We start from the raw sequence: 17,461 nt of genomic DNA, 5'->3' as shown, positions 1-17,461 counted from the left end.
TGTAACGCTGTACAGCTGAGTGATGTGTTATTCTTACCCTGTACTGCATTTTTATTTCTTTGACTTAATAATTTATTTTGTTTACATAGGTTTGTATGTACTTATTGCTAATTAAATCCAAAACTCTACGTTCAGACATACCAGTTGTTTTATCAGTTTCATCCATCTTGAAGAAATTGCTCCTGGAGCAGTAATCTGTTTTGTCCAGTCTGAACTTTTTACCTTCTATGACTGGTGCACAGCTGTCATCCTGGAATCTCTTTTCACCATCATCCTAGGAATTGCTTGTGTCTCCCGCATATTGGATTCCCTGATTTCCCATTTCGTATATCTCATGTCTGTCTGAGATTTACTCCTTCATTTGTGTGGATCATATCCTCAAGTAGCTTCCTGAGAACAAAAGGGGCACAGGAGATACATTTTTTTGCAGAGTGGTATAGGAGATCTAACTATAGATGCATTCACCATATCAACACTACCCTTTGCTGCTGTCCACACTCGCACTATTCCTGAGCTCATTTTGGACAGTTTTAGTTTCTTTGTACAGTAAACATAACTCAGCTCTGGCAAAAAATAAATGGTTACTGTTAATAGTTTCCTGCATAGGAACTCATGGATTGATTTTTTTTAATGGATCTATGTGTGTACGTGTGCACATACACATTCACATACCCCTTGCTATTCAAACTCAGGAATTGAATAGATGTGGATATATTTTTCAATTAAAATATTCACCATCCTTACTACTAAGTATCCGAACCTCAGAAATTAATTCGATTTGGATAACTAAATAGCCCCTCACTAGCTGAAGGACTGCCATCTGAACTTGAACAACTAAACAGATTTATACATACATGTATATATACATACATCTTTGATCAAAAATATGCCTGAAAACAATTCCATCTCCTAGTACTAGATCATATTAAAAGGGATGTGAAGAGAGCTAATAATTATTTCATTTTATGGGGAAAATATGCCATCAGTGTTTGTGAATTTGGGATTGGCAGAAGTCTTTGGACATATCTCCAATTAATATTCTTTGTCTGAGAGTGTTTATAGTAGAATACCTGTCTTCCTTTGTAAGTGCTTCACATCTATCAAGCTCTTCAATCCTCATAACCTTATAGGGTAAGTCCTATTATCCCCAGTATACTGGTGGGAAAAATAAGGTACTGAGATGTTAAACAACTTACTAAATAAAGATCATACCACCATTATACATTGGACTCCATATTTGAACCAGATAGCCTAGATCCAGAGTCAGAACTGTACTGTACTAAATTCAGTGATATGCTGTAAATGAATATAAGCAATCCTGGGGCAGGGATGATTGAGCCTGGGAACCTTTATTTGTAGTTTTTGCTGATTTCATGAAATAATGCCAGGTGTGTTACCAACAACTAGTTTAACACTATTTTGCCATATTTGCCTCAAATTTTTTATCCGAAAGATACTGCTAAATAGCTCTCACCCCTGAAACCAAGCAGGACTCTGTGGGGCTCTTGGGCATGGAATCCTTTCTGTGTTCCCTGTTTCTTGTTTGTAGGGAATAGACTTCAGTCTCCATGACCTTCCCTGAGTTGCAAAGGGCAGATTCAAACCGCTGCTAATCAGGGAAGGGAGGGGAAACCTCTTTGGCGGGAAGGGCGCTTTGGTGGAAATCTTTGAGAGGTGCGGATTTAACCTCCCTGAGTGTCTAACTTACTGCGGAGATTTTAAAAGGAGATAGCTGAAAATGCCGTCAGAACCTTGCGAAACTGGTAACAAATGTACACTGACACCAGTCCTGCTCAGCGCAATCTCAATATACGAAGGAGGGCAACTCCCTGGCTAAATCTTCCTGCTTCCTCTAATACCACAGCGTAGACAATTCACCCGAAGAGTAGGCGACAGTCAGATCTGCGCATGCTCTGTTGGTGGACAGCGCCCCCTCCTCCTCCTAATCGGAAGTCCCTGTTTGTTTAGTAAATTACGACAGTCGTAAACTGAGATTTTTGTGACGGCTTCCCAACTTTACGACAACCATTATGGCGGCTGCCGGTGGTGGGTTTGAAAGTGCGAGGAGCGTCGACGAGCGTAAAGAACGGACCCGGATTTCCAGGACCGAGGTGTTGCGACAGGTACCTCAGTTTGGGGGCTTCGGGAACCATTTAGAATTGAGAGAGTGGAGGCTTTCTGGGAGCCAGACCTCTGGTTCTCCTGCCTCCCCGAAGCCTTAGTATCTCACCTTACCTGGTTGTGTGGGGGTAGATGTCTCCCTTTGGAATGCCCGCAAATCCTTGGGTATCTTCTGCCTCCTAGATGCTCTGGCAGGCTCCACTTGCTCATATTCTTTTCAGTAAGACTTGTTTATTTCCTCTGAATTTCCTTATCTTTTAAATCATCCATTCTTGACATTTCTGTCACCTGATCACCTGAGTTGCGCACTTTCGAAGAACTCCGATACTTACAACGACTCTCTCTGCGTATTTTATAGCCTCAGTCCTCGCTCTTGCTACATCTGAAATGAAATTTTCCGTTTTCAGGAACACATGTAAGCCTTGTCAGAGTAGACCGTTTCATTCTCCTTTTAAACTATTTATATTAGTTACTGGCTTATTGTAAATCCTTACTGATGCAAACAAGGATTGAGACAAGAGACCCAGAGAATTCAGCCCTTCGAAAAAGGTTGAGAAGCATTCTATTTCTCATTAAGGTTGAGATGGGGTAGAGGTAACAAAGAATGCAGGAAGTAAACTGTACTATTGAATTATCTGACAAGATGTAAGAAGTGTGGCAATGAAGGGGAAAAGTTGTAGTTGGAGAGCAATGTAAGGTGAAACAAGTGATGGTTTTTGTTTTAAGCTGGAACAGTTTAAAACGAGTTTAAATGCAGATGAGAAGGAGCCGGTATAGGAGACAGGAAGGAGAAGGTGTAACGACTACAGCCAGATTTACAGAGGAAGAGAGGGCAATAAGTCTTAGGTGAAAGGTTGGTATTGTTCCCTGATTTCAGCTTATGTAATATACGTGTATAATAAATATCCTTCATCCTTGTCTCTAATATTTCAGGCAGTTTTTGGAGAGAGTAGGATTTGTGATAAATTGTATAGTAGAGCTACGTACAGAGGTTAGAGAAGGACCAACCCCAGCTTTGAAATTTGGAGGGAGAATGAAAAGGCAGGAACAACTTCCTAGAAAGATCTTACTTTATTTGACTGTTGTTGAAAGGTGAATAAAAATTAGCAATATAATCATTTGTTTTTAGAAAGGTGATTCTTCCTGAAGCATTTTGGGGGTGTTGGTAGACGGGTATGGGCACTGCAGACTGAAGGTGTGGAGGTCAGTCCCCAAACAGTTACAAAAGTATCAGGCAGTATCAGTGGGATAGTGAAGGGAAAAGAGATTTCAAGTCCTATTTGAGGTAGGGAGCTTAGGGAGAGGGAAGGGTCTATAGTAGGTCCCTGGATTCTGTCTTTGATTGGTGGTTCATTTCACTAGAGATTGGTAATTGGTAATGCAATTGGTAATGTGGAAGGAGAGTGTTTGTTTGGTTAAATCTTTCTTACAGTTTGGTAGAAGCAAATTCCTGGTAAGCCTTATATGAAAGTGGGAGAAGTTTTTGTTTTGCTTTTTTGTGAAAGGCAAGTGGATCAATTTTTTTTTTTTTTTTTTTTTTGCGGTACACGGGCCTCTCACTGTTGTGGCCTTTCCCGTTGAGGAGCACAGGCTCCGGACGCACAGGCTCAGCGGCCATGGCTCACGGGCCCAGCCGCTCCGCGGCATGTGGGATCTTCCCAGACCGGGGCACGAACCCATGTCCCCTGCATTGGCAGGCGGATTCTCAACCACTGCGCCACCAGGGAAGCCCAGGATCAATTGTTAATTTTTCTTCTTTCACTATTTTAGGCTGAAGCCAATTTTGAAAAGGAAGAAAGGCGTAAAGAACTTAAACGACTTCGGGGTAAGGAAACATGGATGCTACCTGATGTGAATAAGCGAGTTGAGCAAATCTCACAGGTGAATACTAACAGGCTTACTTGATGTAAGCTTGTCTGTCTTTTTTTTTCTTTTTGTACTTATTCAAGTTAATATTGGAGGAGTAACTTTATAGACTATTTTTGCAAGTTACAGAATGAATATCACATAGTTGGCATTACTGAATATTTTCTCTCTCTGGCCAAAGTAGTATATTTTAATATTTTGGACATAATGACATTGGAAAGCTTTTGTTAGTTGAGTTGACTGGTAGAAAGCTTAGCTTCAAATTTCTAGCCCACTTGTGGCAAGTTTATGGATCTAAAAAGTTATGCGTTTTAAGCTTAATGTCATGCTTTTGTTTCTTTTTCTTTTTTTTTTTAGGGGGGTTGTCTCAATCCTTGTTTTCTCTTCCCACAATTTATGCTATCTTGTTATATTTTATGTGGCTAATAATCTTCTATAAATTCTTTTGGGCCCATTGAAGGAGATACACACACATGTATATCTGTGCATATATGTGTTTATTTGATTATATCTATCAGTGTATCTACAAATAAAACTTCCCTCATATTTTTCTAAGAAATTTTAGCTATATGATTTATTAGTAGTGGCATATATTATAGAAATATGGTAAAGTTTCTTAGAAGAAATTATTTATTTAGTCATATCCCTTGTCTCTTTTCATGAAAGATTTAAAGTTTTTTGGAATATAGAGCTTTCTTTTCCTTGAAATACTTCCTTTTAAAGTAAGCTAAACTGAATTCTTACCTCTTCAACATGATTATTTATAGGAACACTCTGTGAAGAAAAAGAAGAAAAAAGACAAGCATTCAAGAAAAGTAAAAAAAGAGAAGAAAAAAAAGAGCAAGAAACAAAAGTGTGAAAAAAACAATGAGTCAACTGACAGTTCATCAGTAAGTATGTACTAAAACTAACCAAAGCAGCTACTTGAGAAAATTGTATTTAGAGGAACAACATATGGGAACCTAAAATATATATGAGTACTTAGATAATATTAGTTAGGATATGAAAATGCCTGGGAGACATCTACTTGAGATGTCCAGGAAATGGTAGAAATATGGATCTTAGGTTATAGATAAAGGTAAGAGGACGGAGATACATTTTGAGAATCATTGCTCATTGAAGCCATTAGAATGGATGAATTGCCTAGGGTAATTGAAAAGAAAGAAGAATACCGATACTGAGGAGCCAGACAGAAAGTAAAGGATATTAAGTAGAAGTAGTTGGAAAATTAGGAGGAGAAGCAGGAAAGAGTAATACTGTAAAATAAGGGAAAAGAGTGCCAAGATATTTCAGAGTCTGTTACCTCTGTTTGCTTTTCATAGAAATTAACATTTAAGTCTTTAAAATAGGTTTTATTTATATATTTATATTTGGGACAAAAAGGAAGAGAATGCTGGGTCTGCTGTGTCTTTACCCATGTCTGGGATGAGAGGACTCACAGAGGATAGGAAAGCAGGCCAAACCTTCATTCTTATTTTCAGGAAGAGAAAGGTATGTTGTGCTTAGTGAGTGATGAGCTAGAGATGTTTAGGGATAATTGGACTCATAGGTACGATCTTCAGAGGGTTATACTCTCAGTTGAATCATCATGTTGGACAATCTGACCTTCTTGTAGTTTCAGAAATTAAATTTTTGGCAGTATACCCTGAGATGATAATTGGCTCATGAAAGCCTATCTTATTTGAGAACGCAGTATCTTAATTCATAGTGAGAAATACACCTGGATAGTTTTATTGACTATCCAGCATATTTTGTAATGGTAGGAATATTATATAGAAAAAAAATTTTTTGGAATATAACTCAGTGCAAAAGGAGTTAGAAAATCTTAATGTGAAAAGAAGATAGAGGCACTTTTTCCACAATTGTGGGATTGAGTTGCTGACCCTATTGAGAATCTGATAAAAGTGATCTTTTCTTCAAAAAGAAATTTATATACAAAGTTGTTTGTTTCAGGGGAGTTTGTAAAACTCCCAGGAGTTTACACAAGGATCACAGGTTAAGAATCCTCAACCCATGGGGATATATCTGCCAGGGCAACTAAACATTTATGTCATTTGATTAAGGGCACTTGCTTCCCTTTATCAGAGACACACTGTCCTGTTCTTTGTTGTACTTGTTGCTATTGCTGTTCTTCTCTGCAACATACGTAAGTCTTTTTGTTGCAATATATAGCATGTACATTTATACATACCTATTAAGTTGTATAACATATACCTTAGAGAGAGTAGTATGAATGAATGCTCAGTGCCCACATCACATTGAGGTTGACTGAAGAAGAACAGAGAAATTTATACTGACAGTGAAGGGTAGGAAAGACAGAATGATAGCTAGGGGAACCAGGTTGGTTGGGAGGTCTTTTTGAGAAAATGTTTTTAGGAAGAGTGGGGTACATATTACTGAGGAGAATGCTAAGTTTGGGTGAGCAAGCTTCCAGGGGAAGGGCTTAGCTTAGATGGGAAGTAGGATCACCTTCTCTTCTGAGCTAGAGGGAAGTAGTAAAGATGTATACAAATACATATAAATAAGGAGGAGGTAGCAGATAAACAAGAAGGGGAGCAGATTATTGATGGTGTTTCTGTTTGATGTTCTCTGTTTCTTTTGTGAAGTAGAAGGTAAAATCATCATCTGAGATGACAACTTGGGAGTAGAAGTAGGATGGAGGGATTGAGGAAATAGTATAGATTTGAAACAACTTTGCTTAGGTAATAAAAGAAGCAAATGAATTGCTGGGAACCATTTAGGATCCATGTGAGGCTGGAAAGCATATCTTTTTTTTTTTGCGGTATGCGGGCCTCTCACTGTTGTGACCTCTCCTGTTGCAGAGCACAGGCTCTGGATGCGCAGGCTCAGCGGCCATGGCTCACGGGCCCAGCCGCTCTGTGGCATGTGGGATCTTCCTGGACAGGGGCACGAACCCATGTCCCCTGCATCGGCAGGCGGACTCTCAACCACTGCGCCACCAGGGAAGCCCTGGAAAGTATATCTTGACTGTCAATGTCTCTATTTTTTTTTTTTCTTTTAACTTTAAAAATGAGCTTTACTGAGGTATAATTTATATGTAATAAAATAATCCTATATTAATTGTACTATTTAATGAATATACCTTTTTAACTCTTTCAGTTAAGATAGCATTTCCATTCCCCATAAAGTTCTTTGTGGCTCTTTGCAATCAATTCCTCCTCACCCTCCCTCCTCCTCCACTCTGGGATTGGGCAGGCATAGATCTGCTTTAGCACGCTATAGATTAATTTTCGCTGTTCTAGAATTTCACATGAATATTCATATATGGTTGACTCTTGAACAACATGGGTTTGGACTGCACAGGTCCATTTGTACGTGGATCTTTTTTGAGAAATATGTACTATAGTACTGCATGATCTACAGTTGGTTGGTTGAATCTGCAGATGTGGAACCGTAGATACGGATGGCCAACTGCAAGTTACACGTGGATTTTCCACTGCACGGAGGATCAGCACCCCTAACCCCCACATTGTTCAAGGGTCAACTGTAATATGATCCTTTTTGTGTCGGGCTTCTTTGGCTTTACATAATGTTTTTGCAACTCACGTAATTGCATGTATCAGTATTTCCTTTCTCTTTATTGCTATATTCCATTGTATGAATATACCATAATTTGTTTATCTGTCTTATCTGTTCAAAGTCATTTGGGTGTTTTTTTAGTTTTCGCTAGTATGAATAAAGCTACTGTGAATGTTTGTGTACAAGTCATTTGGCAGACATGTTTTTCTCTTGGAAAACTGCCATAGTTTTCCAAAGTGTTTGGACCATTTTACACTCCTACTAGCAGTATATGAGAACTCCAGTTATTCTACATCTTTGCAAGCACTTGGAATTTTCAGGCTTTGTACTTTTTTTGGCCATCCTACTATGTGTAGTAATATTTCATGTGACATCTCCCTAAACACCAATGATGTAGAGCATTACTTTAAGTCTTTATTGGCCATTCTGTTTTCTTTTATGAAGTCCAATTTATTAATTATTTTCTTTTATCATTAATTTTTCATAGTTACTGCTTTTGGTGTCCTAATTTTTGCACATCTCAAGGTTGTGAAGATTTTCTCCTGTGTTTTTTTCAAGAAGTTTTGTAGCTTTGGCTTTTTTGTTTATCAGCGATTCATTTTGAGTTAATTTTTGCTTATGGTATGTAGTAAGTGTCAAAGTTCAGTTTTTCCATGTGGATTTCCACTTGTTCCAGAATCATTTGTTGAGAAGGCTAACCTTTCTCTGTTAAATTACTTAGGCTCCTTTGTTTTAAATACAATTGAGCATATATATTTGTGGGTTAATTTCTAGACTCTTTTCTGTTCCGTTGGCTTGCATGTCTCTCCTTGGCCAGTAAATAAACTGTCGTAATTACTGCAATTTTAGGGTAAGTCTTGGAATAAGGTAGTGTAAGTTCTATGATTTTGTGCTTTTTGAAAATTGTTTGCTACTCTAAGTTCTTTGCATTTTAAAAATAAATTTTAGTAACAGTCTATCACTTTCAACAAAAGTTTCTACTGATATTTTGATTGGAATTGTTTTGCATCAATAGATCAATTTTGGGAGAATTAATATCTTAAAATAGAGAGTCTTCCAACCCATTATGCATGTGGTATATCTCTGCATTTCTTTAAGTCTTCTTTAATTTCTCTCACAGTGTTCTGGAATTTTCAGTGTAGAGGACTTACTATTATTATTTTTTTATATTTTATTTTCTTGGGGTGCTGTTGGAAATGGAATTAAAAATATAAATTTTATTTTTTGTGTATTTGCAGCTAGCATATATGTTTACAGTGGATTTTTGTATATTTACCTTGTATCTTGTCACCTTGCTAAATTCACAAGTACTAGTGTTAGTTTTTTTGGTTGATTTCTTAGTACATGATTATGTTATGTGTGAATAAAGACACTTTTTTTCTTTCCGATCTCTAGGCGTTTTATCCCATTTGTTAATTTTGTGTTATTTTATTTCACTAGCTAGGCCTTCAATATAGTGTTGAATAGAAGTGGTGAGAGTGGACATCCTTACCTGTTCTTTATCTTAAGTGGAAAGCATTTATTTTTCACCTTTAAGCATGATGTTAGCTGTGGGCTTTTCATGTATGCCCTTTTAGGCTGAGTAAATTCTCCTCTATTTTTATTTTTTGCTAAGAGTTGTTGTCTTGAATAGCACTGGATTTTGTCAAATACTTTTTCTGCATCTATTTATATAATCATATGATTTTTCTCTTTTATTCTGTTAATATAGAGAATTACATCAGTTGATTTTTGAATGTTAACAGCAACCTGAATTTCTGGGATACACTCTATTTGGTTATTTTTGTTTATTTAATTATAAAATATTTTATTTATATATACTTACAAGCACATTTTATTTTATATATATTTTTTCTGATGTGATTTGCTCACAATTAGTTGAGAATTTTTGCATCTGTGTTTATGAGGGGTATTGGGTTTTGTTGTAAGGGTAATGCTGGCCTCAAGTATGAATTAGGAAATATTCCCTGTTCTTCCATTTGTAGAAGAGTTTGTGCAGGATTGGTGTGATTTCTTCCTTAAAGAATTGTTAAAACTCACTAGTCAAACTGTTTGGGCCTGGAGTTTTCTTTGTGGGATGCTTAAAGCACAAATTTAATTTCTTTAATATCTGTATTAAGTGTTTTCTCTTTATTGTGTTAGTTTTGGAATTAAGGTTTGCAAGGAATTTTATTTCATCTAAATTGTTGCATTTATTGTCATAATATTCTAATATTCTTTTATTGTCCTTTTTATGTCTGTTGAGTCTGTAGTTATGTCCCCTCTTTCATTCCTGATTTTGGCTATTTCTATTTTCTCTTTGTTTCCTTGGTTAGAATAGTTTTAGGTTTATCAATTTTATTAATCTTTTCAAAGAATTGCCTTTTAGTTTCATTAATTTTCTAGTTGTGTATTTTTTATTTTATTGATTTCCACTGTCTTTTTACTGTTTCTTTCCTATTATCTATTTTGTATTTAATTTGCTCTTCTTTTTCTAGCTTCCTGAAGTGGGTGTGTAGGTCTTTGATTCTAAATCTTATTTTCTTTTTTTTTTTGTGGTACTCGGGCCTCTCACTGTTGTGGCCTCTCCCGTTGAGGAGCACAGGCTCCGGATGCACAGGCTCAGCGGCCACGGCTCACAGGCCCAGCCGCTCCGCAGCATGTGGGATCTTCCCGGACCGGGGCACGAACCCGTGTCCCCTGCATCGGCAGGCGGATTCTCAACCACTGTGCCACCAGGGAAGACCCAAATCTTATTTTCTAATGAGTATTTAATCTACAATTTTTTCTCTAGCGCTGTTGTATCTCCATCTAACTAATTTTGATGTGTTATGTTTTCATTGTCATCTTTTTAAAATATTTTCTAATTGATTTTGTTACTTTTTTTTAAACTTACAGGCTGTATATGAGTTTAAAATTTTCCAGGTATTTGTGGATTTAACCAGTTTTGTTTTTGTTTTTCACTTCAAATTTAATTCTGTTGTCATAAAACATGCTCTGTATAATTTAGTTTTTAAAAAAATCATAAAGACTAATTTTATGACCTAGCCTGTGCTCTATCTTGGTGAAAATTCCTTATGTAATTGAAATGAATGTATATTCAGCTGTTGTTAGTTGTAGCGTTCTATGAATGTCAACATGGGAAAGTTTATTCATAGTGTTAAGTCATCTGTATTCTTACCGATTTTCTGTTTTCCTCTTCTGTCAGTTACTGAGAGAGCAGCAGTAAAATCTCTGTGTTGTGGATTTGTCTTTTTCTTTCAGTTTTGTCAGTTTTTGCCTCATGTATTTTGAAGTCTTGTTAGATACATACACATTTAGGATTGTTGTATCTCCTTGATGAATTGATGATTATATCATGAAATGTTCCTCTGTCTCTGGTAATATTCTTCTTTAAGGTCTACTTTTGTCTCATAGTAATAAAGTCTTTTCAGTTTTCTAACTTTTTGTTTTCATGGTGTATTTTTTTTATTCTTTTAGTTTTAATGTATCTGTTTATTTTATATTGAAAATGTATTTCTTGTGGACAGTCTGTGTTTGGGGCTTGCTTTTTTATCTAGCTTATCAGTTTCTTCCTTTTAAATTGGAGGATTTTCTCCACTATATAATATGACAGCCATATTGACTTTAACATTTTTGGTTAAAAGTTACTGAAGTTATATCACGTTGAAAGTTCATTTCTTCAGTCTCACTAGCCAAATTTTTAAGTGTTTGTAGACACATATGGCTAGGTTAGTGGCTACCATATTGGGTGGTGAGGTATAGAAAGATGCTATTAGATAGTGCTGGTTTAGATTATTTATGTTTAATGTAATTACAGGTATGTTTGAGTTTGTCTGCCATCTTGCTTTCCCTTTTCTATTTGTCCCATTTATTTTTAATTATTTTTTCTCTTCTTTTTCCTAGCTTCATTTGGATTAATTGGTTTTATTTTAGTGTTCTTATTTGTTTATTCATTCATTGATTCATTCTATTTTTTTTAGTTGAATGAAAAATTTTTAAAATTCTGTAGTGCCTTATACTTTTCAAAAGTTTCACAGGGCTTCCCTGGTGGTGCAGTGGTTGAGAGCCCGCCTGCCAACACAGGGGACATGGGTTTGTTTCCTGGTCCGGGAAGATCCCACATGCTGCAGAGCGGCTGGGCCTGTGAGTCATGGCCGCTGAGCCTGTGCGTCCGGAGCCTGTGCTCCGCAACGGGAGAGGCCACGACAGTGAGAGGCCCATGTACCGCAAAAAAAAAAAAAAAAGTTTCACAGACATGATTTAATATAATCCCATAATAACCCTTAGTTTTAATCCCCTGTGCCTACATTGCCCCTTTCCCCTTCTGTCTCCCCACTGTTAACCACTAGTTTACCCTCTATATCTGTGAGTCTGCTTCCTTTTTGTTTTATTCACAAGTTTGTTTTATTTTTAGATACCACATATAAGTGATATTTTGTAGTATTTGTCTTTCTTTGTCTCACTTACTACTTCACTTAGCATAATGCCCTCCAGGTCTGTCCATGTTGCTGCAAATGGCAAAACTTCATTCATTTTTATGGTTGAGTAGTATTCTATTCTATTGTATATATATATATATATATACACATATATATATGTATATATACATGCCATATCTTTATCCATTCATCTGTTGGTGGACATTTTGGTTGCTTCCATACCTTGGTGATTGTAAATAATGCTGCTCTGAACATTAGGGTTCATGTATCTTTTTGAATTAGTGTTTTTGTTTTTGGGGGGTATATACTTGGGAGTGGAATTGCTAGATCATATGGTAGTTGTATTTTTAGCTTTTTGAGAAACCTCCATACTGTTTTCCACAGTGGCTGCACCAGTTTACATGTCACCAACAGTGTACCATGGTTCCCTTTTCTTTACATCCTTGTCGTTTGTCATTTGCGTTCTTTTTGATGATAGCCATTCTGACTGGTGTGAGGTGATATCTCATTGTGGTTTTGATTTGCATTTCCCTGATGATTAATGATATTGAGTATCTTTTCACCCATCAGCCATCTTCATTTCCTCTTTGGAAAAATGTTTAGTTCTTCTGCCCATTTTTTGAATGGGTTATTTGTTTTTTTGATTATAAGTTGTATGAGCTGTTTATATATGTGGGGTATTAACCCCTTATCAGTCATATCATTTGCAAATATTTTCTCCCATTCCGTAGGTTTTCTTTTCATTTTGTCAGTTGTTTCCTTTGCTGTGCCAAAGATTTTAAGGTTAATTAGGCCCCATTTATTTACTTTTGTTTCTGTTTCCTTTGCTTTAAGAGACAGATCCAAAAATATATTGCTGTGATATATGTCAAAGAGTGTTCTGCCTATGTTTTCTTTTAGGAGTTTTATAGTATAGGTCTTACATTTAGGTCTTTAATCCATTTTGAGTTTATATTTGTATACGGTGTTAAAGGATGTTGTATTTCATTCTTTTACGTGTAGCTGTCCAGTTTTCCCAGCACCACTTATTGAAGGGACTGTCTTTTCTCCATTGTATATTTTTGTCTCCTTTGTCATAGATTAATTGACCATAAGTGTGTGGGTTTACTTCTGGGCTCTCTATCCTGTTCCATTGATCTATGTGTCTTTTTTTTTGGTGCCAGTGCCATACTGTTTTGATTACTGTAGTTTGGTAGTATCTGAATTCTGGGAGCATGATTCCTCCAGTTCTGTTCTTCTTTCTCAAGATAGCTGTAGCTATTCAGTGCCTTTTGTGTTTCCATACACGTTTTAAAATTAATTGTTCTAGTTCTGTGAAAAACACCATTGGTAATTTGATAGGGATTGCAGTGAATCTGTAGATTGCCTTGGGTAGTATGGTCATTTTAACAGCATTAATTCTTTCAATCCAAGAACACAGGTATATATTTCTGTTTGTGTCTTCTTCAGTTTCTTTCATCAGTGTCTTATATTTTTCCAAGTACAGGTCTTTTACCTCGTTAGGTAGGCTTATTCCTAGATATTCTTTTTGATGTGGTAAATGGGGTTGTTTCTTACATTCTCTTTCTGATAGTTCACTCTTAGTGTATAGAGATGCAACAGATTTCTGTATATTAATATTGTATCCTGCAAATTTACTGAATTCATAGATAAGCTCTAGTAGTTTTCTGGTAGTGCTTTTAGGATTTTCTATGTATAGTGTCATGTCATTTCTAGATAATGATAGTTTTACTTCTTCTGTTACAATTTGGACTCCTTTTATTTCTTTTTCTTGTCCAATTGTGGCTAGGACTTCTAAAACTGTGTTGAATAAAAGTGGCAAGAGTGGGCATCCTTGTTTAGTTCCTGATCTTAGAGGAAATTGAGCATGACGTTAGCTGTGGATTTGTCATGTATGGCCTTTATTATGCCCACTTTCTGGAGAGTTTTTATCATAAATGGATGTTGAACTTTAACGTAAGGTTTTTCTGCATCTATTTAGATGGTCATATGGTTTTAATTCTTCAGTTTGTTAATGTGGTGTATCACATTGATTGATTTGTGAGTATTGAAAAATCCTTGCATCCCTGGGGTAAATCCTACTTGACAAAGGTGAATGATCCTTTTAATGTATTGTTGGATTCAACTTGCTTATATACTGTTGAGGATTTTTGCATCTATCTTCAGCAGTGTTATTGACTGGTAATTTTTTTTTCTCGATAAGTTTGTCTGGTTTTGGTATCAGGGTGATTCTGATCTCAGAGAATGAGTTTGGAAATGTTCCTTCCTCTGCAATTTTTTTGGAATAATTTGAGGATAGCTGTTAACTCTTCTCTAAATGCTTGGTAGAATTCACTTGTGAAGCCATCTGGTCCTGGACTTTTGTCTGTTTTTTTTTTTTTTTTAAATTACTGACTCAGTTTCATTACTGATAATAGATGTATTCATACTTTTATATTTCTTCTTGGTTCAATCTTGGGAGATTGTACCTTTCCAAGAATTTGTCTATTTCTTCTAGGTTTTTCATTTTATTCGCACATAGTTGTTCTTAGTAGTCTCTTGATCTTTTGTATTTCTGTGGTGTTGTAACTTATACTTTTTCATTTGATTGGACCATTTCTCTTTTTCTTTGATGAATCTGGCTAAAGGTTTATTGGTTTTGTTTATCTTTTCAGAGAACAAGGTTTTAGTTTCATTGATTTTTTTTTCTGTTGTTGTTTTAGTCTCTGTTTCATTTATTTCTGCTCTGATCTTTATGGTTTCTTTCCTTCTACTAACTTTGAGTTTTGTTTCTTCTTTTGCTTGTTTCTTCAGGGGTAAGTTAGGTTCTTTATTTGAGTTTTTTCTTGCTTCCTGACATAAGCTTGTATCACTGTAAAGTTCCCTCTTAGAACTGCTTTTTCTTGTCCCATATGTTTTGGATCATCATGTTTTCAGTGTTACTTGTCTCTAGGTATTATTTCCTCTTTGATTTCTTCAGTGATCCATTGGGTTTTTAGTAGCAAATTCTTTAGCCTCCACATGTTTGTGGTATTTTGCAGTTTTTTTCTTGTACTTGGTTTCTAGTCTCACAGCATTGGCAAAGATGTTTGATATGGTTGCAGTTTTCTTAATTTTACTGGGGCTTATTTTGTGACATTTCTCTAAGTTATTGTTTGTCTGAAAATTTGTTTTGTTTAGTCTTCATTTTAAAAGTTTTTTTCCTAGACAGATAATTTTAAGTTTATAGTTCTTTTCCTGTACTTTAAAATGTCATTCCATTATCTTTTGCCTACATTGTCCCTAATGAGAGAAATCTGCAGTCATGTTTATACCTTTCTCTCTGTATATGATTTTTTTTTTAACATCTTTATTTGAGTATAACTGTTTTACAATAGTGTGTTAGTTTCTCCTTTAAAACGAAGTGAATCAGTTATACATATACATATGTTCCCATATCTCTTCCCCCTTGCGTCACTCTCCCTCCCACCCTTCTAGGTGGTCACAAAGCACAGAGGTAATCTCCCTGTGCTATGCGGCAGCTTCCCACTAGCTATCTAATTTACATTTGGTAGTGTGTATATGTCCCTGCCACTCTCTCACTTCCTCACAGCTAACCCTTCCCCCTCCCCATATCCTGAAGTCCATGCTCTAGTAGGTCTGTGTTTTATTCCCGTCCTACCACTAATCTCTTCATGACATTTTTTTTCTTAGATTCCATATATATGTGTTAGCATACGGTAATTGTTTTTCTCATTCTGACGTACTTCACTCTGTATGACAGACTCCAGGTCTATCCACCTCATTACAAATAACTCAGTTTCATTTCTTTTTATGGCTGAGTAATATTCCATTGTATATATGTGCCACATCTTCTTTATCCATTCATTTGTTGATGGACACTGAGGTTGCTTCCATGTCCTGGCTATCATAAATAGAGCTGCAATAAACATTTTGGTACATGACTCTTTCTGAATTATGGTTTTCTCAGGGTATATGCCCAGTAGTGGGATTGCGGGGTTGTATGGTAGTTCTATTTGTAGTTTTTTAAGGAACCTCCATACTGTTCTCCATAGTGGCTGTATCAATTTACATTCCCACCACCAGTGCAAGAGTGTTCCCTTTTCTCCACACCCTCTCCAGCATTTATTGTTTCTAGAGTTTTTGATGATGGCCAGTCTGACCGGTGTGAGATGATATCTTATTGTAGTTTTGATTTGCATTTCTCTAATGATTAATGATGTTGAGCATTCTTTCATGTGTTTGTTGGCAATCTGTATATCTTCTTTGGAGAAATGTTTATTTAGTTCTTCTGCCCATTTTTGGATTGGGTTGTTTGTTTTTTTGTTATTGAGCTGCATGAGTTGCTTATAAATTTTGGATATTAATCCTTTGTCAGTTGCTTCATTGGCAAATGTTTTCTCCCATTCTGAGGGTTGTCTTTTGGTCTTGTTTATGGTATCCTTTGCTGTGCAAAAGCTTTTAAGTTTCACTAGATCCCATTTGTTTATTTTTGTTTTTATTTCCATTTCTCTAGGAGATGGGTCAAAAAGGATGTTGCTGCGATTTATGTCATAGAGTGTTCTGCCTATGTTTTCCTCTAAGAGTTTGATAGTGTCTGGCCTTACATTTAGGTCTTTAACCCATTTTGAGTTTATTTTTGTGTGTGGTGTTAGGGAGTGTTCTAATTTCATACTTTTACAGGTAGCTGTCCAGTTTTCCCAGCACCACTTATTGAAGAGGCTGTCTTTTCTCCACTGTATATCCTTCCCTCCTTTATCAAGGATAAGGTGACCATATGTGTGTGGGTTTATCTCTGGGCTTTCTATCCTGTTCCATTGATCTATATTTCTGTTTTTGTGCCAGTACCATACTGTCTTGATTACTCTAGCCTTGTAGTATAGTCTGAAGTCAGGGAGCCTGATTCCTCCAGCTCCATTTTTCGTTCTCAAGATTGCTTTGGCTATTTGGGGTCTTTTGTGTTTCCATACAAATTGTGAACTTTTTTGTTTTAGTTCTATAAAAAATGCCAGTGGTAATTTGATAGGGATTGCATTGAATCTGTAGATTGCTTTGGGTAATAGAGTCATTTTCACTATGTTGATTCTTCCAATCCAAGAACATGGTATATTTCTCCACCTATTTGTATCGTCTTTAATTTCTTTCATCAGTGTCTTATAGTTTTCTGCATACAAGTCTTTTGTCTCTTTAGGTAGGTTTATTCCTAGATACTTTATTCATTTTGTTGCAATGGTAAATGGGAGTGTTTTCTTAATTTCACTCTCTGATTTTTCATCATTAGTGTATAAGAATGCCAGAGATTCCTGTGCATTAATTTTGTATCCTGCTACATTACCAACTTCATTGATTAGCTCTAGTAGTTTCCTGGAAGCATCCTTAGTATTCTCTAAGTATAGTATCATGTCATCTGCAAACAGTGACACCTTTACTTCTTTTTTCCTATTTGGATTCCTTTTATTTCTTTTGTTTCTCTGATTGCTGTGCCTAGAAATTCCAAAACTAGGTTGAATAAGAGTGGTGAGAGTGGGCAACCT

The 17,461-nt window shown here is 36.2% G+C and overlaps 1 protein-coding gene across 2 annotated transcripts in view; it reads left to right on the top strand.

Annotated features, from left to right (window-relative positions):
* The first annotated feature begins 2,005 nt into the window (after window positions 1–2,005).
* Window positions 2,006–17,461, top strand: part of CWF19L2 (CWF19 like cell cycle control factor 2) — a 230,590-nt gene continuing 215,134 nt past the window's right edge. Inside the window, exons 1-3 of one of the 2 annotated variants that reach the window (XM_059070794.2) lie at window positions 2,006–2,123; window positions 3,892–4,002; window positions 4,755–4,877. In XM_059070794.2, the coding sequence (XP_058926777.2) occupies window positions 2,031–2,123; window positions 3,892–4,002; window positions 4,755–4,877 (327 nt within the window). In that variant the 5' untranslated portion in view covers window positions 2,006–2,030. The remainder of the gene's footprint in view (window positions 2,124–3,891; window positions 4,003–4,754; window positions 4,878–17,461) is intronic. The other variant, XM_067038548.1, reaches the window with a different exon arrangement.

Source organism: Kogia breviceps, chromosome 7 (assembly GCF_026419965.1).
Source record: "Kogia breviceps isolate mKogBre1 chromosome 7, mKogBre1 haplotype 1, whole genome shotgun sequence".
NCBI classification, from domain to species: Eukaryota; Metazoa; Chordata; class Mammalia; order Artiodactyla; family Physeteridae; genus Kogia; species Kogia breviceps.
This window is presented reverse-complemented; position numbering and strand designations above follow the sequence as displayed.